This window comes from Astatotilapia calliptera, chromosome 18 (assembly GCF_964374335.1).
Source record: "Astatotilapia calliptera chromosome 18, fAstCal68.1, whole genome shotgun sequence".
Classification (NCBI taxonomy): Eukaryota; Metazoa; Chordata; class Actinopteri; order Cichliformes; family Cichlidae; genus Astatotilapia; species Astatotilapia calliptera.
The window spans coordinates 6284167-6307332 of NC_137439.1; the positions used below are offsets into that span (position 1 = coordinate 6284167).

The 23166-nt window shown below is 42.4% G+C and overlaps 1 protein-coding gene across 5 annotated transcripts in view; it reads left to right on the top strand.

Annotated features, from left to right (window-relative positions):
• LOC113009931 (disco-interacting protein 2 homolog C) overlaps positions 1-16459 on the top strand; it is a 204964-nt gene extending 188505 nt beyond the window's left edge. For 3 of the 5 annotated variants that reach the window (XM_026148603.2, XM_080292960.1, XM_080292964.1), the window contains exons 25-38: positions 227-350; positions 1841-1962; positions 2834-2945; positions 3125-3234; positions 5132-5262; positions 5513-5681; positions 5777-5947; positions 9256-9285; positions 11530-11591; positions 13070-13127; positions 13217-13291; positions 13965-14139; positions 14504-14627; positions 15033-16459. In XM_026148603.2, the coding sequence (XP_026004388.1) occupies positions 227-350; positions 1841-1962; positions 2834-2945; positions 3125-3234; positions 5132-5262; positions 5513-5681; positions 5777-5947; positions 9256-9285; positions 11530-11591; positions 13070-13127; positions 13217-13291; positions 13965-14139; positions 14504-14627; positions 15033-15285 (1716 nt within the window). In that variant the 3' untranslated portion in view covers positions 15286-16459. The remainder of the gene's footprint in view (positions 1-226; positions 351-1840; positions 1963-2833; positions 2946-3124; positions 3235-5131; positions 5263-5512; positions 5682-5776; positions 5948-9255; positions 9286-11529; positions 11592-13069; positions 13128-13216; positions 13292-13964; positions 14140-14503; positions 14628-15032) is intronic. The other 2 variants (XM_080292961.1, XM_080292963.1) reach the window with 1 other exon arrangement.
• Positions 16460-23166: the final 6707 nt, after the last annotated feature.

A 23166-nucleotide genomic window follows, 5' to 3' on the forward strand; every position in this document is an offset into this window, starting at 1 on the left:
TGAAAAGAAGATGCAGGTCTTTCTTTCTGCTCTGTGTTGGCTGAAGAAAAAGAATCCGGGCTGGGAGGTGTTCACCACTGTTAGTTTGCATAATGGCAATAGGATCCGCCGGGTTGTTTACAGCTGTTCACCGCTGAGATGCTGCAACGGAAAATGTGACATGACACTTACTGATGCACGCTGCTGATTGCATGTGTCAATCTTCTGTGTGTGTCCCCTCCCCCAGGGTACGATAGCCAGCTCTCTGACTTGTGTTCAGCTGCACAAGAGAGCAGAGAAGATCGCCGCCATGCTGGCTGAACGGGGCCACCTGCAGGATGGAGACCACGTTGCACTGGTCTACCCTCCAGGTAAACACTGACAGCAGGTCAGCTTGCTGTACTTGTGTCTCTGCGGTGACACTGCAGGATGTCATAGATTTACTGAAATCCCTCAAATTTTCAAAATAAAAGCTGATCTGAACCAGGAAAAAAAAAAAGCTTGGAAAAGTGTCCTGATTAATATTAATGTACTACATGGACAGATGTACCTGGATTCGGAGCCACACACAGACTCAGCTATTGTTACATAACGGGAGCAATATGAGCCCCGACCCTCTATGACGAATATATTGGGTAAATGAACAAATCGATGCAGACAGACTTAGGAAACGGTTTTAGAGAACTGAAGGTTACACATTAATCATTTTAGTTTTTGAATCTTTGACCTACAGTTGTCTTTTATTGCTGTGATTGCTGATTGGTCCAAAACAGCAGATTGGACCTTTTTTTTATTATTAAAGACAAAAATGCCAAAAATAATAATTTAGACCAGTGCTTATGTTAATGTTTATTAATATTTACTTTATAACGGAAATTGTCATTTGGAATCTGTTTTTAATGATTTTAAATGAGCATCTATTAATTTAAAAATCAAACCATCTTTCATTTGAATGCATTTTTTCTTCCCTTCTGTTTAACTGAAGTTCAAAAAACACAGAGTGCAGATGAATAAATGAAAATGATTTTAAATGCAACTACAGGACACACATAATACCACACAGGCTGTAACCAGCATTCATTCTGTAAAATTATCTGATGCTAAAAGTTGTGCATTGAAAAAAAATAAGTAGAAGTTTTTAAACAGAGTCTGACAAATGTTCAGAAAGTATTAAAATAAACAGACTTATGTATAAAATTGCCCCTTGTGCCTATGCATTATATCTTACAATTATTATTACTCATTCACTAATGTAGCAGTGCTCGTTTTTTATTAATTGAAAAAAATGTGAAAATGATGCATGTTTGATTTCCCACAAGCCGAAGTTACACTTCCACAGTGCTTCTTTGGGACGATGGAAAATAATAATTATTTGGGCATCGAGCGAAAAACCGTCATTGTAATTATGACAACATATAAAGTGTTTGAGTGGATAACCTTATTATACTTTCAGTGACTGCCCTATATAAGCAAAAGAAATGAAAGGATGGATGAAGTTTCTAGAGAACGACTTGTACTAAAATGGGTTAACTTGGGATGTTTTAAAATGAGGAATGAAGGACGCGGCAAACATGTTCAGTGAGTTCGGTTAGATCGAAGAGAGCGCCGCGGGGAAAAACAAGGAGGACGCAGGAAGTGTAATTACCCTCTGAGACACAGCGCGCCGTGTCCATCACAGTAGGACAGACGCAGCCGTGCAGGAAAAACAACCCGACACGATCAGATTTTCTTAAAGCTGCATTCAATTAACGGCCCCGAGGGTCCATCGCTCAGTATACGGCACCTTAATACCTGTAACTAATTTAAGTTTTCCAAATTCACCCCCTCTTATTTCTTCTCTCATCTCTACATCCTCTCCCAGGAATCGACCTCATCGTGGCGTTTTATGGCTGCCTTTACGCCGGCTGTGTGCCAATCACGGTGCGGCCGCCTCACCCGCAAAACATCGCCACCACGCTGCCCACCGTCAAGATGATCGTGGAGGTAAACCAACACTGTGACGGCTCTAATCACTACTCTGTGGTTAAAGTATTTGAGAAAAACGTGAATGATCATGTAGGTGCAAGTCACCGCCCCCTCTACACCTCACTTCCTGTTTTCTTAATTTAAAAATTAATGAGAATATTTTGACAGCTTCAGCAGTTTATTCTTAGCAGATGCAGGTATTTCTAAGAAAACCTGACATGTGGATGTAGGCGAGGGTTTAAAAAGATAAAAGAAACACACAGACAGTTGTTCATTTAAGTAAAGGCCAAATTACCTACAAATCTACTTTTCTGTCTGTAAATATAAAAGATATTGATTTCTTAGATGACGTAGTCACAATAACTTAAAACTGAAAACTTTTAATATTTACTATATTCATTCCTGAGATTCTCACTCCAGAACTTTACGACCTTAAAAACATAAAATTCTGGGAAAGCTGTTGTTTTACTTTGAAAAGCCCAGGAGTGCATTTCAGGCGGGAACTTAAAAGTCGTAACGTAGACTTAATGCCAACGAAATAGTTGTGACGTGGACATAATCCGTTTAATTTGAGTGTTATAAAAATGATTTCCAAAAGCTACATAGACGTTGATATCCTGGCACCTTTGGCAGTTTATATTCCAGGTTTCATCCAGATTGAATGACATGTTTCGGAGGAGTTAGAGGACAGACGTGCATACGTACACTGTGATCATTATAATAAGATTATTATTATTAAACCAGCCCAAGAAAAAGTGAACAGATGAATCGTGTGAATAACGGGAGGTGAAGCTGAGCTGAGGAGCGATTATTTCTCCGCACTGTTGGAGTCGTTCAGTTACTGCTGATCTGTTTTTTATGAATGATCTGTGCGCGCTGAATCGTGCAGGTGAGCCGGTCGGTGTGCGTGATGACCACGCAGGTCATCACTAAACTGCTGAGGTCCAAAGAAGCCTCGGCGGCCGTGGATGTCCGGACCTGGCCTCCTGTCATGGACACAGGTAGGCGATGTGTTTTTTGAGGGCACCCTGCAAGTGATTAAACACAGTTTGGTTAATGAACAGGTGATCAATGTGAATAAAAAAACAAAAAAACAGTGACTGAGTAATAAAACTAACACTAAGCTGTGTATTTTATAATTCATCATCTCTGACGTGAGAAAATTGATTGTTTCCTTTAGACGATTTGCCAAAGAAGAAACCTCCTCTGCTGTATAAACCGTCCAACCCCGACACCCTGGCCTACCTGGACTTCAGTGTCTCCACCACCGGCATGCTCGCTGGAGTCAAAGTAAGCACACACTCACACACACTACACCAACACACAGCTAATGATGACATTTAATGTTGTTTATCCACATTAGCAGCATAGCTCCAGTTATTCCCAGCAGAAAAAACACATGGTTTGGAGGAGAGCCAGAGACTTTTATTTTGAAACTCTTCTTCTATCAAGAAGAGATTTTTACTCTGTTATTATTCGTGTGGTGCTGAAGAAAAGCTTAAAACAGGAGGAAGTGCTGACGTGTTTTTGTGCAGCGGAGCCTGGAAGTCTGTTCGAGGGGAGCAGATAGATGGTGGTGACATTTTAAAGATTAAAGTGATTATTGATTCACTGCAGTAAAACAAACCTCCATCCTGTGCTCAGCTCGTTGCTGCTGTTCATCTGGTGTGTGCGTCTGAGTGAAAGTGAAGTCATTTTCCTGTTTGGCCTCTAATCTGCCTGCGGATGCTCACAGAGAGAGAACGTAAACTTAAAAATCTGTTTCCATAAAATCGAAAGAAACTAAAGCAGTAAAAGAAGTTATCTTGTAAACTTTTCGTCTCCTAAAGTTTTGCTGATCAAAAAGAATATCAGAAAATGTCACAAACTAACAAAATCATTTAATTAGACGGCTTTTCCTGATAAGATAGTCCAGATAACGTCCACAGTCCCAGCTGAGAAATATAAACCTCTCCAGCTTGTCCTGGGTCTACCCCGAGGACTCCTGCTAGCGGGACATGCCTGAAACAGTTCATGCAGGAGCGATCCTAATCAGAGGTCTGAACCCTCCTCAAGCAGCTTCTCTCGATGCGGGGGAGAAACAGCTGTGCGCTCAGTCCCTCCCAAGTGACTGAGCTCCTCACCCGTCTCTAAGAGAGAGTCCAGAGGAAGCTCACTCCTGCTGCTTGTGTCTGGGATCTAAGTCCTCCGATCACTAGGAACATATCTATCTATTGACACGTTTGTGATGAAATGACACATAATGTCAAATTTTGCTCTCTTGCTGTTGTAAAGAAATAAAGACATGAGATCCTGATTATCTCCAAAAGGTAATGAGTCCTCCTGACCTCCATGGTGGAGGTAAGCTCGATTCTCCTTGAATCATCAACACGGCTGAAGTAACGATTGACACTGCTGCAGCTATATTTTTGGACAAGTACTTACGCAACTTCATTAGTTTGCCCAAGGACACTGGAGGAGCCAGGCATCAAACCACCAACCTTCCTACCTGAAACCAAACCTCCACTTCTTACTTTCACACAGCTTCACATGGTGCGATCGTGTCTTTGTTTCTTTTCTGCTCGTTGTTTTGTGCTCAGTTTGCCACAAATGCTAATTTTCATACTGTTCACACCAGCTGTGAGTGTATGCAACACACACACACACACACACACACACACACACACACACACACACACACACCTCATTAATGAATTCTTTGAGAAAAACACACTAATCAGAATGACAAAAAGAGCAGGACAGGAGGAAACAATGTCAGCGTATTTTCTCGTGTGCTGCTAAATTTCCCGTCCATTATGTTTAACCACTGTGCTTAATGAGCAAATCAGTCAAAGCCGGGATATTAACGATGCAACTGGTGCCGAAACACAATGGGCGCAAACAAGACCGCCAGTTCACGTGGCCACTGCCGCCTCCAGACTGTTGTTATGCTAATTAATTCACTTTTAGTTCATTAATCATTTTTGTCTCAATCCTTTGGATTTTCTTTGCTCCAAGTTGAAAACCCCACAGCCGATTCTCAGTTTTGCTTGAAACACCTCCCAGCAGCACAGAGACGATCTCCACAGGTCTCCACTGACTGAAACAAATAAACAGCACAGAGTTTTCAAGCCTACTTTCATAATTTTTTTTAGTAAAAAGTGCACTGACAAAGAAGAAGATTTTCATGTGAGATTTTCTCCTGCAGATGTCTCACACAGCCACCAGTGCCTTCTGCCGCTCCATCAAGCTGCAGTGTGAGCTTTACCCGTCCAGAGAGGTCGCCATCTGCTTGGACCCGTACTGCGGCCTGGGCTTTGTCCTCTGGTGCCTTTGCAGGTCGGCAATCGTAGTTCCTAGTTCTTATTTAGAGCTAAAATGGAAGTTTTTAGCATTTCTTACTTTCTGAATGTTCCTGTTTGAGGCTTTTATATGACCAGGTTGTTTCTGTTTTCTCTGCTCTTTAAGTTTCAGTATAATTAATAATCACTAGTTTGTGTTTTCCTTTGTATTCATGACTGACATGTTTGTAGCTCTTTAATCATGTAACCGTGCAGCCTCGCCGTACTCGGCGCTCTCCTCTCTGCAGTGTGTACTCAGGTCACCAGTCCATCCTGATCCCTCCGTCCGAGCTGGAAGTGAACCCGGCTCTCTGGCTGTCAGCCGTCAGTCAGTACAAAGTTCGCGACACCTTCTGCTCCTACAGCGTCATGGAGCTCTGCACCAAAGGCCTCGGCCTGCAGACGGACTCGCTGAAGGTAAAGCGGTGCGGGCGGCTCCGTCTCACGGAAACCTTGGTTGAATTTAACGACCGACAAACCTTCTGACTGTGAAATCCTTTCTGTCCCGTCAGGCTCGAGGGCTGGACTTGTCTCGAGTGAGGACCTGCGTGGTTGTAGCAGAGGAGCGTCCCAGGATAGCCCTGACGCAGTCCTTCTCCAAACTCTTCAAGGACCTGGGACTCCACCCCCGAGCCGTCAGCACCTCCTTCGGCTGCAGGGTCAACCTGGCAATCTGCCTGCAGGTCTGTCCGACTTCCTGCTTCTGCTTTGCCTTCGAGCATTTCTTGGTGTCACGTTTAAGAACCTAGCTGGGGTTTTTTTTGTAGGACAGGCATGTTATTAGCGGTTGTGCTCAATATTCGGTATTGAAGAAAGAATTCCAGGAATTCCTTAACCCTCACTGTGGCATCTGCAGCTTGGGTACATGTGAAACAAGTTTCTCATTAACAAAAACTAAGATCTGATTCAAACGAGGACTCAAACATGTAAAAACTCCATTGTTAGAAGTTTGTAACTGAGAAAGGAAGATTTACATCATCTTCATCACATGAGTGCGGTATGTGCAGATCAGGCAGCCTGAGATTTTGCAGAGTTTAGGGTATCAGAGAATTTATCCTTTCATATTTAATGATGCAAGGGTATTCTTGCGTTTAGGGCATTAACCACAGTTCTCTGATCCCTACATCAGAAATTATTATGCATTAAGTAGAAAAGTGTGAAACTGGGTGGAAACCCCCCCAAATATCTGTTCCAACGACATTAACTCTATCCTACTCGGATGAACATGAGGGAAATTCAACTTAACAGCAGATAAATCACATTAAACCGAGGCTGTGGTTATATCTGCTCGTCTACTTTAATCCACGAGGTACAAGGAGGATTTTGTCCGTTATTCGGCTGAGCAGATGGTCGTCACTGTCAGTCCATCACAAGCGCAGACGACGGTCTGATGCGTTACACCTTGACAGGATGGAGTAGGAGAAATGTTGAACTGTTTGAGTCCAGCTGAAGTAAACCAGCAGACGTGCGTCACGTTTCAGGCACCGTGGTACAAAGCACGGTTGATATCTTAAAGAAGCTTTTCCTAAAGACGCCAAAGAACGTATGTGGAGCTTTCCTGTTTTTCACCTGTCGAGGATCTATGCCACAGCCGCACGTACTTGGAAATTTGAAAAAGAACAAAACTTATGGAATATGAACGTTTGATCCTGTGCTTCAGTCTGTTGTCTGGTATAAAATACTGTAAAGTGATTACAGTAATACGGATTGATCACCTCCAGTGAGATCTTCTGGGAAAGCCAGTCAGAGGAAGCTGTTTGGCTTGATTTGGTTTATTCATCCGACTGCTGTGTTTCATGTTTTTCCTTATATGACAGTACCTGTGGGACTGCTTGTATGGTGAGGTCTGAATAATAAGCTCTGAGCTATCTTTGGTGAACGGCACGTTTACACCACTGTCCTTGGTACTGGGTGCGTCCCAGATCTGAGTATCAGAATGAAACCAAAGAAGAGTCGAGATGACTGAAGATGCAGCATTTTAAAATATCTGTCTCTTAGTGTTTGCCCCTGAGCGAAGCTTAAAGAGTCTTAGACCTACAGATGTGGTCAGAAGTTTACATCTACTCCAACTTTTTTGGCCAAAAGCTTGTTGATGGGTACCACACGGTCTGGTTGAGTTGCGACTTGCTAAGGACTATTTTAACCACTTTCTGGTAGTTCACTCCCCTCAGTTCTGACTATCTTCCCTCTCTTCGTTATCATGTGTGGTGTGAATCGATGGTCTCGTTCACTCTTAGCATACAGCTCGATGTGTACATGTCATCTGTATGGCTGACAACTGCTCCACTCTGTAGTCAGTCTTGTTAATGATCTCATTGAGGGGGTTTATGTCTATGCAGAACCGCTATAGCTCAGGACCAACGTAGGTGTGGACCACGTCAGGGCCTGTCCCTTTCTTTGATATGTGCCACTGTGATGGTTACTAGAGCCTCTTCAGGGTGGTTGCTGTGGTTAGATCCACTGAGCTTGTCCTGTGCTCTTCCAGTATTGCTCTGTCTCATATTATTTCCCTGCTACTGTGTGGAACAGCTGGTTTCTCCTGCCTTCTAACGCTTTCTCTTCAAGCAGAGGCCAAGTTCAGCCTCCAGCAGCGTAGATCAGCTGGTTAGCAGGTATTGTCCGTAGTGCTGCATTGGTAACCTATCCTACTGTAACTCAACGATCACTTGGGGCTTGGTACCCAATCTCGGGGTGGGGGTGATGATATCATCGTAGCATGTTTGTTGTACCCCTTCTGTTGGGTATCAAAGATTCAATTTAACGCCGTCTGCTGGGGTTACTTGTGTAGTAGCGTTCCAACACACGTCTATTGCCCAGTGATACCTTCTTGTTCCAGTAGCCACTTCCTCAGGGTGCCCTGGCTCCTCAACACCTGATCTGAGCCGGTATGACTTACTGCTTCAGGTAGGCTTGGTTAGACATGGGGGGGTCTAGCCCAGGACCCTTACTGGATACGGACGGCCCAGGCGGGAATTCGTAAACTTCAACTTGTGCACCTTATTCTTCTTTTTCCAAAACAGGTCATTCATGTTCATCACAAGTGGATGTAAACAAGCAGATGAGATGAAAAATTATATTTTTACAAAGTGTGATGTCGAGCAGCTCTCACAGCAGTTCTTCTGTGCTCGGTGTTTCTGTTGTTTCTTCGAGGCCTGCTGGGTAAACACCGAGAACAAGTCGAAGATGTTTGATTTCCCCACAAGAAAAGATCACAGATATCCAGCCTTTAACGAGTTTTTAACAGTCAGCAAATCTAGCCGATCTCTGCTGAAGTGCAGTTTTGTTCACAGCTTCATTTATCACTTGAAGGATTTCTGCAACTCCTGCTCAGCTGAAGCCTGTAAGAGCGTTCGGACCGCAATGCAAGAACGTCTGAATGTGCCGTTTTTGCAGATGCGCGGCGTTCGTCCGGAACAGTCGGAGGGTTGGACACTAAAAAACAAAAAGTCATTCTCTTCACCTGCAGAGCGGTTTTTCATTTCCTGTATGTCTCAGGTTCAGGACCATCCTCCATTTCAAGCTGATCATTGCTTTTACATTTCAGATCTGATTTGCAGCTTTCAGCCACGTCAGGAATTAAATGAATTGTTAGAAAAGTTATTATATTATAACGATTTTACAGACTTAATGGGGAGATATGAAACTAATATAATTTAGCCTTTTAATCGTCAGCGAGTTTAATTTGCAGACTCGCACGCTAACACAGTCGTAACACTGAAATCGTCACACACTAACTTACTGTAAGCTTTAACTTTGTTTGGCAGCTTTAAATGAGCAGATTAACATTTGGCTGAAGACTCTTTTCTGTTCTTACTGCTTGTTTTGGTTTTCTGAGTTTTACCCTTTTGACATTTTTTTCTTACTTCCTTGTTTTGTGCGTAACCCCACCCACATTTCTCATACTTGGTTTTGTCTCCACCTTCCCTCCTTCTTTACTTCCTCTTCTACCCCTTCACTTTCCTCCTCCTCCGCCCCCTCTTTGCTGCTGTAGCCTCACAGGCTGGGAAAACTTGCCGACCAGGTAGGGAACCACCATCAACCTTCCCCGCCCAACAGCAGTAACCGCCACCATCACCACCCCACTGCCTGCCAGCACACCTCTCATCAGATGGCTTTAGATCTAAGTTTAAGAGACGCTTGGCTGGGTCTCACGGCACTTAGTCAATATCAGGGACACTGGAGCAGCTTTACTCTGTGGATTTCGCCCAATCTGTAGATGTGTTACTCACAGCTGACACGTCTCCAGTCAGATGAATTATAAATACAGATGATTGACATCTGTTCTGTTCCCAGCAACAAAAAGAACAAACAGCAGAACATTTGCAATAAAATCCATCTTAGAATAGCTCAAATAAAGCAGCATAGCCACTCTGCTATAACCCACAAATTTGTGAACTAGACCTTTAGTTGGGCTGGAGAGGAGCCCCAGACAACAGTGACTCATCGATCACAAGCTAGCCGCGCCCTGCTTTAACTAGGCCATAATTTATAAAATGCTACACCAAAGAAAGGTAGTGATTAAGACCAAAGACTCATTAGGAGACTGTCTTCCAGTGTAATCAGCGGGTGACGCCCCTCGTCTCTATCTGGAGTCACCCGCTCCCGCTTTCACTTCTCTTCTTCCGTCTATGATTCTGCTCTGATTTGCATGTATGGCTCGATTTTTTTTCATCATAGAAACATGCAAGCAAATCTTCCTTTATATGGAAAAAGCATAGAGGCTGTAGCCATAAAACTACTGCATATAAATAACATAAGACTGAGTAAAGAGACAGATGTAAGGCAAGTGGCATTATAAAACAATTAAGGAAAGGAACCACCAAACAATAGGCTAGTAAAAAATGATCAGATCTATAAGATTATTAAGACTGTAAAGTAGATGGTCATGAGAATTTGCATAATTAAGATTAAGGAACTGACCTCCCAGCCCATTGTTCCTTCAGTGGGCTGGTTTCAGTCATTATGCAAATGTACTGTTTATAAGATTGAAACCTGCAGTCAGCTGAGACTGAAGAAGTCACCTGTACGAGTGACGAAACGTTTCTCCCACAAAACGCTACGTCCAGCTGATCAGAATCCGCTTTTGGAGATTGACTTTCCTGGATGATTGAGAATGCATCAAGACATTTCCACTGCTATCAACAAGCTCGTTAGCCGCAGCAGCTCAGTGCTGCAGCTAACTCCCAGAAATCACGAATATGTGACAGTGCAAGGATACATGTGCATGTGCCTCTCTGTGGTGTGAGTCCAGCACCAAAGGATGTTTGCTCTGCCTGTTCCAATCAAATTTCCCTTTGCCAATAAATCACTGAATACTCTTGAAGCGGTCACTGCCTGAAGTCTCTTCAGAGAGGGCGTTTGCATTTTTGCACTGTGGGTGTGTGGGCGTAAGACTCCCAGGATGCCGCTGTGTGTCCGGTGGTGGGTTTTTAATCCTGGATTAATGGAGGGATGGATGGAGGAGAAGAGAGGTCGGAGAGGGGGATCCTTAATCTCGTCCTTTTTCTCTGTCTTAATTTTTCTTCAGTGATTTCACTCATTCAGAGTACAGTAGTCGGCACAAAGAGATCTGACTGAATGCATGTATTGTGCAACCTCTGTGTACTTTAGAAACAGTGAATTTGTCCTGGGTGGGTCGTCACGCGGGTATAATTGCAGCTACTAATCACTTTCCCCTTCTTTACTTTATCGTTTGCATGTCAATCAGGTAGAATCTGACTTTGCAGAAAGTTTGTTGATGTGCATTTATTTTTGAAATTGTTTGACTTTCCTTCTACAATCACTGCTGTTGCTCCCACATTGATCGTTTCACACGGTTGTAAATGCTGTAGATCAGGGGTGGGGAAGTCCAGGCCTTGAGTGCTGGTGTGCTGCAGGTTTTAGATCTCACCCTGGGTCAACACACCTCAATCAAATGATTAGTTTGTTCCCAGGCTTCTGGAGAACTTGTTGAGGAGGTAATTTAGCCAATTAAATCAGCTGTGTTGGATTAAGGAAACAACTAAAACCTGCAGGACACCGGCTCTTGTTGCCTGGAGTTCCCCACCCCTGCTGTAGAGGGTCGGGTTCCCACCTTCCCACCCAAAACATTTACGTCCCTCCTTCAGTGGAGGTAAAGCTTTTCTTTATGACCACACAGCATCCACTGCAGTCTGCTAGGAGTCGATAAGCTGTAGCAATTTTTTGCATAAAAAGCCTTTTTTGAATAAAAAGGACGTTTTGTGAGTCTGTGGTGTTCACACTTTCTCTCGCTGGTGTTTCTCAGGGCACCTCAGGACCTGACCCCACAACTGTTTATGTTGATATGAGGGCGCTGCGACATGACAGGTAAGTGTCCTTGCTGCTTTGTTAGAAGCTTAACAGATACTTTTGCAGAAAGATGTTCGGTGTCTGAAACCTCTTAACGACTGCTTTGGTCACCAGTAATTTGCATGAAAGATGCCAACTGCTCTCCAAGCAGTAGTGAAACTGAGAAGCATGACGCAGACTGGAAATGGAGACACATTCAGAGTGTGTTTCAGCATTAATTAAAAAAATACATTGTCAGATGGTTCAACAAACACAAAATATTTTCTTCCAGGTATTTTATGGCTCACGTTTCTTCAGGCCGATGGATTTTCGTGCTCGGCTGGAGTCGGCAACACCAGCCTTGTGTATTTTTTAGATGTTGTTTTCATGCACTGAATCGGTTTTCCGTCGACTCTCACGCGGACACAGTCTATTCTGTGCTGTAAAGTCTTCAGCCAGTGTCCTGCGGGATTTCAGCGGCGCCGCAGCGCTCTGCCGGACGGCTTCGCTCGTGAAGTTTGTGAATGAGAGAACACGACTCGGCGAGCGCTCTCAGAATAAATAAAGTGCTCAGCAAAGATTGTTATTGTAATGCGAGGCTTATTCTCTGCAGCTCAGAAGCATCGCTGCAGGCTGACGGTAAAAAAGTCTGAATATAATGAGAAGCTGGAAGTTTCTCTGAGACAATATGACATGCACACTGTCACCCTCACAGCCTCTCCACAGTGTGAGAGGGGTGAACTTTAAAACCCATCAAACCCAGTCTGAGTCACATTTCCTGCTGGGTAACTCCGCCATTTGTTTTGCCAGACTGCTGCTTGTCAGTGAGACAGCTCTGACTCTTAATGAACCAGCCAGGGCTCAACATCAGTGTCAGATTTCAGAGGAGAAACGCCGTCAGTTTTCCAGCTGGTGGAGATGGACAAACACATCCGAGATAACAAGCGAGACTCTGACTTATTCAAACATCTCTGACGAGAAGGGCCTGCGGGATTAAAGGAACAACGGCGAAACGACCAGCAAGAAACCGGCACAAACTGAAAAATGCATTAATTTGAACTCGTCAGGAGCTTGTTACTCATCCCTGAAGCTCCCCAGACGCAGTTTCCTGCTCCCTGATGCAGCCCGTCATTACGGTGCTCAGCCTGTGTCTGCTGATTTCCACACAGAAAAGTCGCAGCACACGAAGCAGCAGGGCCGTGCAATCCCGCTGTGTATAAATATAACTGTCAGTGTGCATGATTACATGTAATCACTGCTGATTTAAGCTGGCCCGAGTCTACCACAGGCTCTCCGTGTTTGCAGTCTGACAAACCACTCGTCCTGGTTTATTTTTAGTTTTACTGTTTCAGCTTTTTCCCACAATTCTGTTTTTGTTTTTTTACATCACATCAACATTAGCCGTTAGCGGTCAACAGTCAGAGTTAAGATCCTGTCCAGAATCCTGATTATGGGATGTTGATTAGAGATAATACGCAGCCGACTAACACAAACGTCCCCGTTTGTCTGCTCTGCAGGGTCAGACTCGTAGAGCGGGGATCGCCACACAGCCTGCCACTGATGGAGTCTGGGAAGGTCAGTTTTATCTAAATTTAACGTTTATTAACTTTTTCAAAGAAGCTGTTTTTGGTCTTTGCTCGATCTGCGTCTCTCTCTTTGAGCAGATCCTGCCGGGGGTCAGAATCATCATCGCCAACCCAGAGACCAAGGGACCAATGGGAGAGTCACATCTGGGAGAGGTTTGTCTGAGCTTTAATGGTCTTCTCTATAAACAGATATTTGTACGTGAAAATAAAAAGGCTTCTGGTTTTCGGACTTTGGTCCAAGCTCCTTTGACCAATCGTGTTTGAGCATCAATGCACCTGCTGAGGTCAGCAGAGTAAGTGATCATTAACCTGAAATATTTACTTTTTTTTTTTAAACTCATTGAATTTGATCAATTAAACCTAATATTTACCAATTTCAGTAGAAAAGGTGCGCCTGATATTCTTTGTCTAATTCACTAAAATGTTTTTTTAAAAGGTTTCCTTTGGTAGATTGTGGAAAACAGGAATATTTCTGTCATTTAACAGTTTATCTATTACTTAATTTCTTTGGTTTAGCATGAATGGCCATGGGGGGGGGTCTTTATCAGTAAAAAGCTGTACATGTGAAAAAAAACCCCAAACAGTTAAAAGCTCAAAATGTACCCCCTCCTGTGCATTTTCCATTGGGCCAGATTGGAGTCCTTGCAGGGCTGATTCTGGCCCCCGGGCCTTATCTTTGTTTTCTCCTGGAAGCTCTGCAAGTGGAAATGACAAGAATCTGGGACATGAAGTGAAAACATGGATGTTTGTCCACATCTGTTTGACGTTTATAGAGGAAATAATCCCTTGACGATTATTTTCTGCTGTATTATTTGTGCGTTTGCAGATCTGGGTGCACAGTGGCCACAACGCCAGCGGTTACTTCACCGTCTACGGGGACGAGGCGCTGCAGTCCGACCATTTCAACTCCAGGCTCAGCTTTGGAGACACGCAGACCGTCTGGGCTCGGACCGGATACCTGGGCTTCCTGCGCAGGACGGAGCTCACCGACGCCAGCGGAGGTCAGGGCGGGCCGTTCGTCGAACACTGTCGACGTGGTTAATGCGGCTGCGGCTGACCTTTAATGATCTCGCACAACAACAAGGAATAAACGATTAAACGGCTTCAGCGCTGATTTTAAGTGCTGCCGGCTCCTCCTGATTGGCTCTTTCTCTCTGCTGAGATCAAGTCTGATATTTAAAACACTCAAATGTTTATTTCCAGCTCATAACAGTCAGATATTCAGACATCTGCAGAAAACGCTGAGTTTACTTCGTGACTTTAATCTGTGCAGGAAGACCGTTCACGTTAAAAGCTTTGATAACTCGTACATTAATCTAAAAGCGCAGCATGGTGGCTTGAAAGGAAATCTGTTCGTGTCCACAGAGCGCCACGATGCCCTGTACGTGGTCGGTGCTTTGGAGGAAGCCATGGAACTCAGAGGGATGCGTTACCACCCCATCGACATCGAGACCTCCGTCATCAGGACGCACAAGAGCATCACAGAGTGGTGAGCATCAGCCAATTATGACATTACAGTGTCTTTGTGAAAAAATAAAAACGTGTGTTCAGCTCTCGCCACACCTTTACATACGATATGTTACTCGATGTGGTTTCTTGACATTTTTTCACCAACTTTAACCTTGGACGCTAACAATCAAGGTCAAATGCTTTGCCAGCCTAGGTACTCATGTCCCCCGAGGCCTAGCACATTGTCTTGAAGTTTGAAGAATAAAGTTATTCCAGGTTTTCACATTTGTTTTGCCTCGATCGAGCTTTTATTAGAATCTGCTGTCACACCAAATTTGAACGTGATATCTTAAAAACTGTGGATGAGAGCTGCCAACACGTCGATTACACACTCCGCCCCTTCTGGGGTGACAAGAATTCAAGTTTTCGTCATGTGTGTCCGCAGCGCGGTGTTCACGTGGACCAACCTGCTGGTGGTGGTGGTGGAGCTGGACGGTTCGGAGCAGGAGGCCCTGGACTTGGTCCCCCTCGTCACCAACGTGGTGCTGGAGGAGCACTACCTGATCGTGGGCGTGGTGGTGGTGGTGGACATCGGCGTCATCCCCATCAACTCCAGAGGGGAGAAGCAGAGGATGCACCTGCGGGACGGCTTCCTGGCCGACCAGCTGGACCCAATCTATGTGGCCTACAACATGTAGCGCCCCCTGGTGGCTGAAGAATTATTGAGGAAGATGCAAAGACAATTCTGCTCCAGAGACCGAAGGAAGGAAAAGCGGAGCCGAGGCAGAGTTTCCGGCACGAGGGGGAGGAGGTGGTCGACTTTTTTGCCCTGAATTTTGGTGCTTACTCCCAGGCTGCGTAACCGCTGCAAACTAGCTCCCAGAATCCAGCGCTGGCATCTAGATTGCATTCAGGTCATGCTCAGTCTGAGAGGAAGTGCGGTCCCCGGGTCGTGCCGACTGTTTACCGAAAAGTGGAAAACTCGCAGCAGTAGAGGACAATCGTTAGGAAAGATCCCGGCTTTTAAAGTGCGTGTGGCTCACTCTCTATTTTCATGTTATTTGCTTTCCTTAGGCTATTTTTTTGAAAAGGATATTTACACACAAAGAGAAAAAAAACCCTAAACGATATCGACCATTACAAAGTGCGACATATGTTTTGATATGAGGGCGGGGTCTGAGGGGAGCGCGTCGCAGCCGCCCCCCGGTTTTACGATGAGGTACGTTTCTTTCGTATTTTTCTTGTTTTGTTTGGAATCGTTATTTTCTGAAGCCCCATCTCAGCTAAAGTCGGCGTGCTAATTTTCATATACTAACAGCTGCAGCCTTCAACTCAGTTTATTTTTCCGTACAAACTAACGGCTTCGACCGAAGCTAAACACAAATTCATATCATGTAAGTATGTACAAACAGAAACTGATTTAATTTATTTTGTTTCTCTGTTAGAAGTATATGACGAGACATTCGAGAATGTTTTGCTCTTGAATATTTGCTAATATTACGAAAAAGAAAAAAGCATTGTATTATCTTGAGTGAAACAAACTCACATCAAGCCTATTATTGAAAATAGAAATATATGATTATAGATTATATTGAAGATGAGCGTAAGGACTAATCCCAGACAAAAGCAGAAGGATGAGGGGCCGTGCGTCTGCACGTTGGTCTGAAATGTGTCGGTCAAATGGAAATTATAAAAGCGATGCTCCGAGTTTTATTCCAGCTTTCGTGTGAAGAGTTCTGATCCTGTCCTGGGAATAAACAGAAATGTTGTTTTTATGCTCTTAAATATTAAAACAAATCCCTAAAAGTTCCCAAAAGTTATTTTTTATAGTCTGCTCTTTTTCTAATAACAGAGGATGAAAGTAAAACTTTGCCAGAAATGTAAAGAATCAGAAGTTTAGGTGCTATTGAATGTTGCTCTGTTTGAATTTGCCTTTATTTTAGATTTCCATCTATTATTGGGGCAACTTTTCCAGCTCAGTCACGGGGATAATTATTTGCCTACAAGGGGATGGAGAGCATTGAGTGTCAGGGCTGTTACAGTGAAGTTCATCGCAGTAACCAGGATATCTGTAGCTAATGTGAGCATTTTAGATTAATAGTAAATAATGGAAAATTCATCTACGACTTTTTAATCATTTTAAAAGCCTAAATGTCTCGTACGGTCTCTCAGTCAAAGTAAAGTTGTAAATTTTAGATCCTGACAAATTTATCACGTTTGCCAATTTATCAGTAGGAGCGTTTTAGATATACTGATCCATGAAAATTAAAGAAGAGCTGGGAGAAATGCCCTCCATACATATGGATGAGTCAGCTGATCCGGGCTGGAGAATAGTGAAATCTGTTTGTTAAATCCTCAGATATCAGTATCGCTCTCAAGAATTACAAAGACATGATTTCCTTCAGACAGACCATGAGAGTGGGAAAGTGGTTTGATAGCAAGGATTAAGAGGCGGGGATTGAAAAGTAAATTATGATATGATAGTGGCACATTACGTTGCTGTTAACAGTAACAATAAAGTGTGTGGCATCACGTCCCCCTCGTTTATAAGCATCAGCAGGAGAATGAAGACTGATTCAAAGTATTTCACTAAAAATATCGATATTTGGCACTAGTATCAGCATGTTGCTGTGTTTACATTTTAGCCCCCTTCAGTTTGGAACTACAGATCTCGTGACTAATGCAGTCCAATAATTTATAACAAACGTCTTTTGAAAATGCATCATCTGAGTCAGGAGATTCGTTGCCATCTAGTGGCGACTAGAGGAAATTACAACAGGCTTGTTTTTGGTGTGGTTGGCGCCTTTGGGTCAGAACTCTTCACGCGTCACGTTTCTCTGGGAACAAACAGGTTTACTGATCTTTAAAATGTTAAGAAGTAGGAACATCTGTCGCTTTTCAAACTCTCACAGCTGGACCGAAACGTTCCTTCAGACAGACCGTCATCAGCGCTCGTTGGACTCGTTTTATCACCCCAAAGTGGCAGTTGTAAATATCAAAGTGGGAAGTCCTTCATATTTTTACACGGACTGATCAATCAGGGCTCATACAGTGATGTCACAACAGGAAGAAAGGTGTTTTTGCCAGAGACCCTTTAACTCGTTAGAGCTGCGGGGAGGTCGGAGCAGGAGGGCCTTCTTCATCGTCTTTGGCGGAGAATGTTCTAGTTTCAATGCCAGGATTTTTTTAAAGTAAAAAAAGCACTTTCTTCAGAGTTTGTTTTTCTTTCTTTTATCGGCAAAATGTATGTCCCTTTTTTTAAGGTTTAAAAATGTCTTATTTGAGTTGACATAAAATCTTTCAGTTAAATAAACATTTCAACAATTTTGACAAGAATTCGATGTTTGTCTTATTTACGGTTCTGCAACATTGTTGCTGTATGCATCACACACGGTGATTCCTGAGTTTTAAAATGTTGCTGATTGAAAACTTTCATGAATATTCCACATTCTTAATTACATCTGAGAAGCTATACAACATGAAACTATAGTATTGTGCAAAAGTCGCGCAGGTCGCTCTGTATTTTGGAGACAAACATGTTTAATTCTTTAAAGTGGCCTTGAGCTACAGTTCTCCCGGCAACACAACTTTGCAAAGAGCCTTTGTCTTTTGGGCAGTTTTACTAGCAGCTTGTTGCTAAAACACTGTTCCCTCCTCAATCCATGAAAAACGCCAACCATCCGGTTGTTCAGTCTGACGTCACTAGCCGTGTCTGGGTCTAAACTCCGCTGCAGGTCCATATATCAAACGATCACTATGGCATTACTGAGAGTTGAAAAACTGTCTAAAGTCTTTCATCTTTAATAAAATGATCAGCGTTCTGCTCTACCAGGTGTAACAATTGAGTTTAACATCCAGGCATCCATGAAAACGGAATTTATGACATTTAACGGAGTTAGAAGTTAGCAGGGAGTTAGCTCGCTAGCTTCTATCTAAATACAATATAGCATGTCCTGACTGCGGCGGTTTGGAAACAAATTTAAATGTACAGCTTTCTTATCACTTCCAACATAAATGAAGACAGAAAGCTAAACAGCAGTGACGTTTGTAGGGTTACTGAAGTTTGGCTAGCTGGTATATAATGATTTGCTACGTGACCGCTAGCGACACAGCTATGTTAGCATAATATAAACAAGCTAACTTTTTTTCCACTAGATAAAAGTTAACGTGAGTGTTCTCGGTGGTCAGGAACAAATGTAATCGCATGGCAGGATGCTGTAAAAGGACCAAACTTCAGCCAGGAGAACAACTGAGATAATCCATCCACAATACGAGGTTAGTCATTCATGTACTGCTGCATGGGCTGGGCTGTAGTTACATCCTAAGGTTTTAAAAACTGAGCTTAAATAAATGATTAGTGGTAATAAAAGCCGAGGGAGGGCAACGGTGATCACTGACTGTTTTAGGAGCTTTTTGAGATTAAATCGAATAAAATACATAACATTAAACAGGTTAACAACACGAAAGCCATATTAAACGCAGACTACTTTAGGCCCGGAAGTAGGATTCGTCACGTCATCACTTAACAATCGGATAGCGGTTGGGGAGCAGATCCAGTGTTGCTAACTCCTCAGTAAGGAAAATCGCTATTGGCTGTCTTAAAAGTCGCTAGAAGTCACTAAATGACGTCATCGCCTAATTTGCATAATTGGTCATGCTAATGTAATTGTAACCTATGTTGTTGGAGAGAGAAATAACATCGTTGAAGAGAGAGTGAGTAAAAAACGTCTTAAACGAATTTAAAATTTATTTAGAACTACAAATTAAATTTCTTTTAGCAATTATTATTTTTTTAATGTCACAATTCCAACCCTGTTCCTTTATCCGGGCCTGGACTGGCAAAAGTGACCCGAGATTGGCACTCTGGTGGAGTTACTTTGTGTGTTTATAAGTAGTTTTAAACCTTGTGATCCACAAAACAGCATAACAGTAAAAGAAGAACTGACTGCGTTACAGTCAGTGCGGAGCAGCGGCTTTGCTCATAAGCGATTCATTTGCAGTCTGGAAGCATGGGTGAACATCTCCTGCCCTGATAGCAGCTGGGGGAGGACTATCCTCCGCCCGTGAGCGCTTTGGCACGGGTGAGGTGCCCACGGCAGCACCGCTGCTTGTTGAGAGTGAAAGCGATACGCGCTTTCACGTCAAAAAGTCGTCATAAGTCTCTAGTAACACCAGAAAAAGTAGCCAGATTTGTTGCTAGTCGCTTTTTAGAAAAAAAAGTCGCTAAGGGGCTCTGAAAACTTGCTAAATATAGCGACAAAGTCTCTAAGTTGGCAACACTGAGCAGATCAGCTACTGATTGGAAGGTTGGAGGAGCCAGGAATCGAACCACCACTCTGCATGCCAAATATCCTTGGGCAAGAGACTAACCCCAAATTGCCCTCCGATGCGTTCATCGGAGTGTGAATGTGTGAATGCTTATTAGTTACACTACATCACGATGGAACAATGAATCCAAACGTGAAAGTTTGGTTCGAATCACCGTCAGGACAAAAGGTACAACAGTATCCGTAAAACAGGAGACTCTGTTGTGAATTTTTGCTGCTTCAGCCCGCGGTGTTCGAGATCTCGTCAATAAGAACACAAATTTTATAGTCAGACTTTTGTCCACCAAGCACGACCATCGGGTTATTTTCACGATGACAGTGATCCCAAACACTTTTCCAGTGCAGTAAAATCATGTCTGGATAGCAAAGCAAAGGTAATGATGAAGAATAAAGGTGGTCATACAAAATACGTGTTCAAACAAAGACTTCCAAGTTCGTTAGAATCGTACAAAACTCTTTTAGCTTATACAGTGCATTTTCATTTCAATAAACCACTGCAACCAAACCAAAAGCAAAATCTAAAACAAGCGGTGGGCCAAGGGGTTTGCAAAGTGCTGCACATTTGCCGTTCTGTGCACTGCTACTATCTAAACTCTTAATACTGATCACCTAAATATTACTGAGGTGGGAATTATATCACTTATATCATTCTTACCTTTAATGTCTTGATGTTGGTTTTTCCTTCAGCCACATTTGGAAATCTGAGTTTAAAGAAACAGTCATTTTTAAATAGGAACCATTTACAGTTAATCAGCATCATACAGAGTAACTTACTGGTAAACAAGTAAACAATATTAAACTAAAGTAAAAATGCATTTCTTAGATACAACCTGCATTATGAAATGCATCATATCCTCAAAAGAAACCAAAACAGACTCTGGAGAACTTGTTGATACATTTATTTCCTCCATGTTAGCACATAGAATATATTTATATACATATTGCTAGCTAAAGTGTCAAAGAAAAAGGGAGAAAACAAAAGAGCATAGAAAATGTTAAGCCACGAGTAAAAGTTTACATATGGACAGAACAACATGAAGTGAGAACAAAGAAACCTTTACACTGATTTTATTCCTGCTAAAAGTACTTAAAGTACAAAGAGGATCCATGTAGTACACAGTATGTACCAAAATATCCCGAAATAAGAACAGCGAAAAGGCAAATATGATTGGACAATTTGATCGATTCACTCTTATTCAAGCTGAAAACCGCATCGAGAGAGGGGGGATATAAATCATTGTCATATTGCGTTACTCTGAAGGAGTGCAATCACGCCTTTTCTTTTGTTTACGTGAGGGGAAGAAACCGAACGAGGAGCTGGAGGTACACCTTTACTCATGCAGTTCAAAAAGCAGAAATGCAAACTGGAATGGCATCAAAGCTTTACACGTGGCCAGAAAAAGAAAGGTTTAACATAAAAAAATCACGTCGAAAGCTTCATGGCTGGATGGACAAATATAAAAACAATAAGAAAAAAAAAAAAATCAAAGCTGCAGCCTCGCAGGTCACGTGTAACACAAACCCCGCCTCCGATTTGGAAAAGGTCGGCTTTAAAAAGAGATGCTGAAATGTTGAGACACACTGAAGAAGCTTAAAAGAACAATAACTAAATCTCTCTCTCTCTCTCTCTCACACACACACACACACACACACACACACACACACACACACACACACCTGATATGATTGTAAAAAAACTACAACTAACAGTCATCCGCAGGGGGAAAAATCATTTACAATGTACAAATAAGATGACGGAGGGGACAGAAGGATGTTTTATTTACACGTAGTGCACTGAAGATGAGAACTGTGAGCTATGAGAACATGACAGGAGTAACGCACACATCACATCATAAAGGATTTAATGAGTTTTCATGTCTGAGGGACGTTTCAGAGGAACAACCGTTACCGTAAATTCTCTAATAGTGGGCAGCCCAAAAATCACGGGTTAGGTTCATTATCAACAAATTCAGTAAACGGTAAAATCAACAATGAATGAATCTCATTAGTGAGGCTGTGTCTGTGTGTTACACACTTTCAATCTGTCAGAGCAACTACTGCACAGGGACAACAAATCTTAGTCGTCTCTGGTGACGTGTGATTAATTCACACAAGTCTTAATTGTGTCTCCTGATTAGTAAACAGGACTAATCTGATGGTTAAAAAACAAAAACAAAACCCGAATGCAGTTTCCCCACAAAAAAGTCAAAAAGATCATCGAATAAAAAAATAAAAAAAATTTTTTTAAATCATTAAAAGTTATGTTTGAGATTGTTGCTGCAGACATTCGAGATCTTGATTTTATTAATGTCTTTAGCTGTGTTTAGAAACATAAAAGCTACACCAGCCTACCCATCAAACTTCCTGTTAATGAAATGCATTTCCTCCAATTTCACAATAAAAGCTGTTCAAGGTAAAAAGTAAGAGCTCATAAAAATGTCGCCCTACATGGTAGCATGCAGTGAAGTGTGCAGATCACATAAAGTAAATGTTGATTACCAAATCGGTTTTTGAGGGTTGGTGAATAAATTTACCTTTTTGTTAAAGTGTTTTTGTAATTTTTTAAGTAACAGAAGTAAGAAGTATGTAGTTTATTTAGTATTTGTGTGAACTGGTCAAACAAAACAGGCACTTTATAGTGAAGAGATTATTTTAAGCTCCGTTTTAGTTTGTGTTGTTGCATTTTGTCACAATTACTACATTAAATAAGGATTCTATGACAGTGTTTTTGCACCGCTCAGATGTTTCATAAAGAAGACAAACATCCAGCACAGTAACAAGTTTTAACCACTTTGTTACATCAGAAATCTTCTTCTTTGAAAAAAAAAAAATGGGCCCGATTAAGTAAAACCCATTTAACAGAGTCTGTGTGTTCACTGCACATTACCGGACTTGTTAAACTCAATTCAGCTCTATATTTTCTACTAGTGTAGCTTTTCGTGACTCACAGCTGGAAACCCCCACAATTATTTTTTGTCTTTAAAAAAAAACAAAAAAAAAAAACAGACAAACAAATGTTACAGAAATGTTCTATTGTTATTTGAAAAAAATCAAAAGAATAAAGTGTAACAGCCTGATTAGCTGGTGATCATTGGGACAAATATTGCATGTTGCTGTTGGAGAAAGCTGATCTCTTCAAACATTCGACTGCTAAAACACAGCACGTAGTGCATACAAGGATGGAGGCTTCGTTCACAGCCAACAGCACTGAAACTACAGGGCTGCCCACCATGTGAGAATTCACAGCGTCTT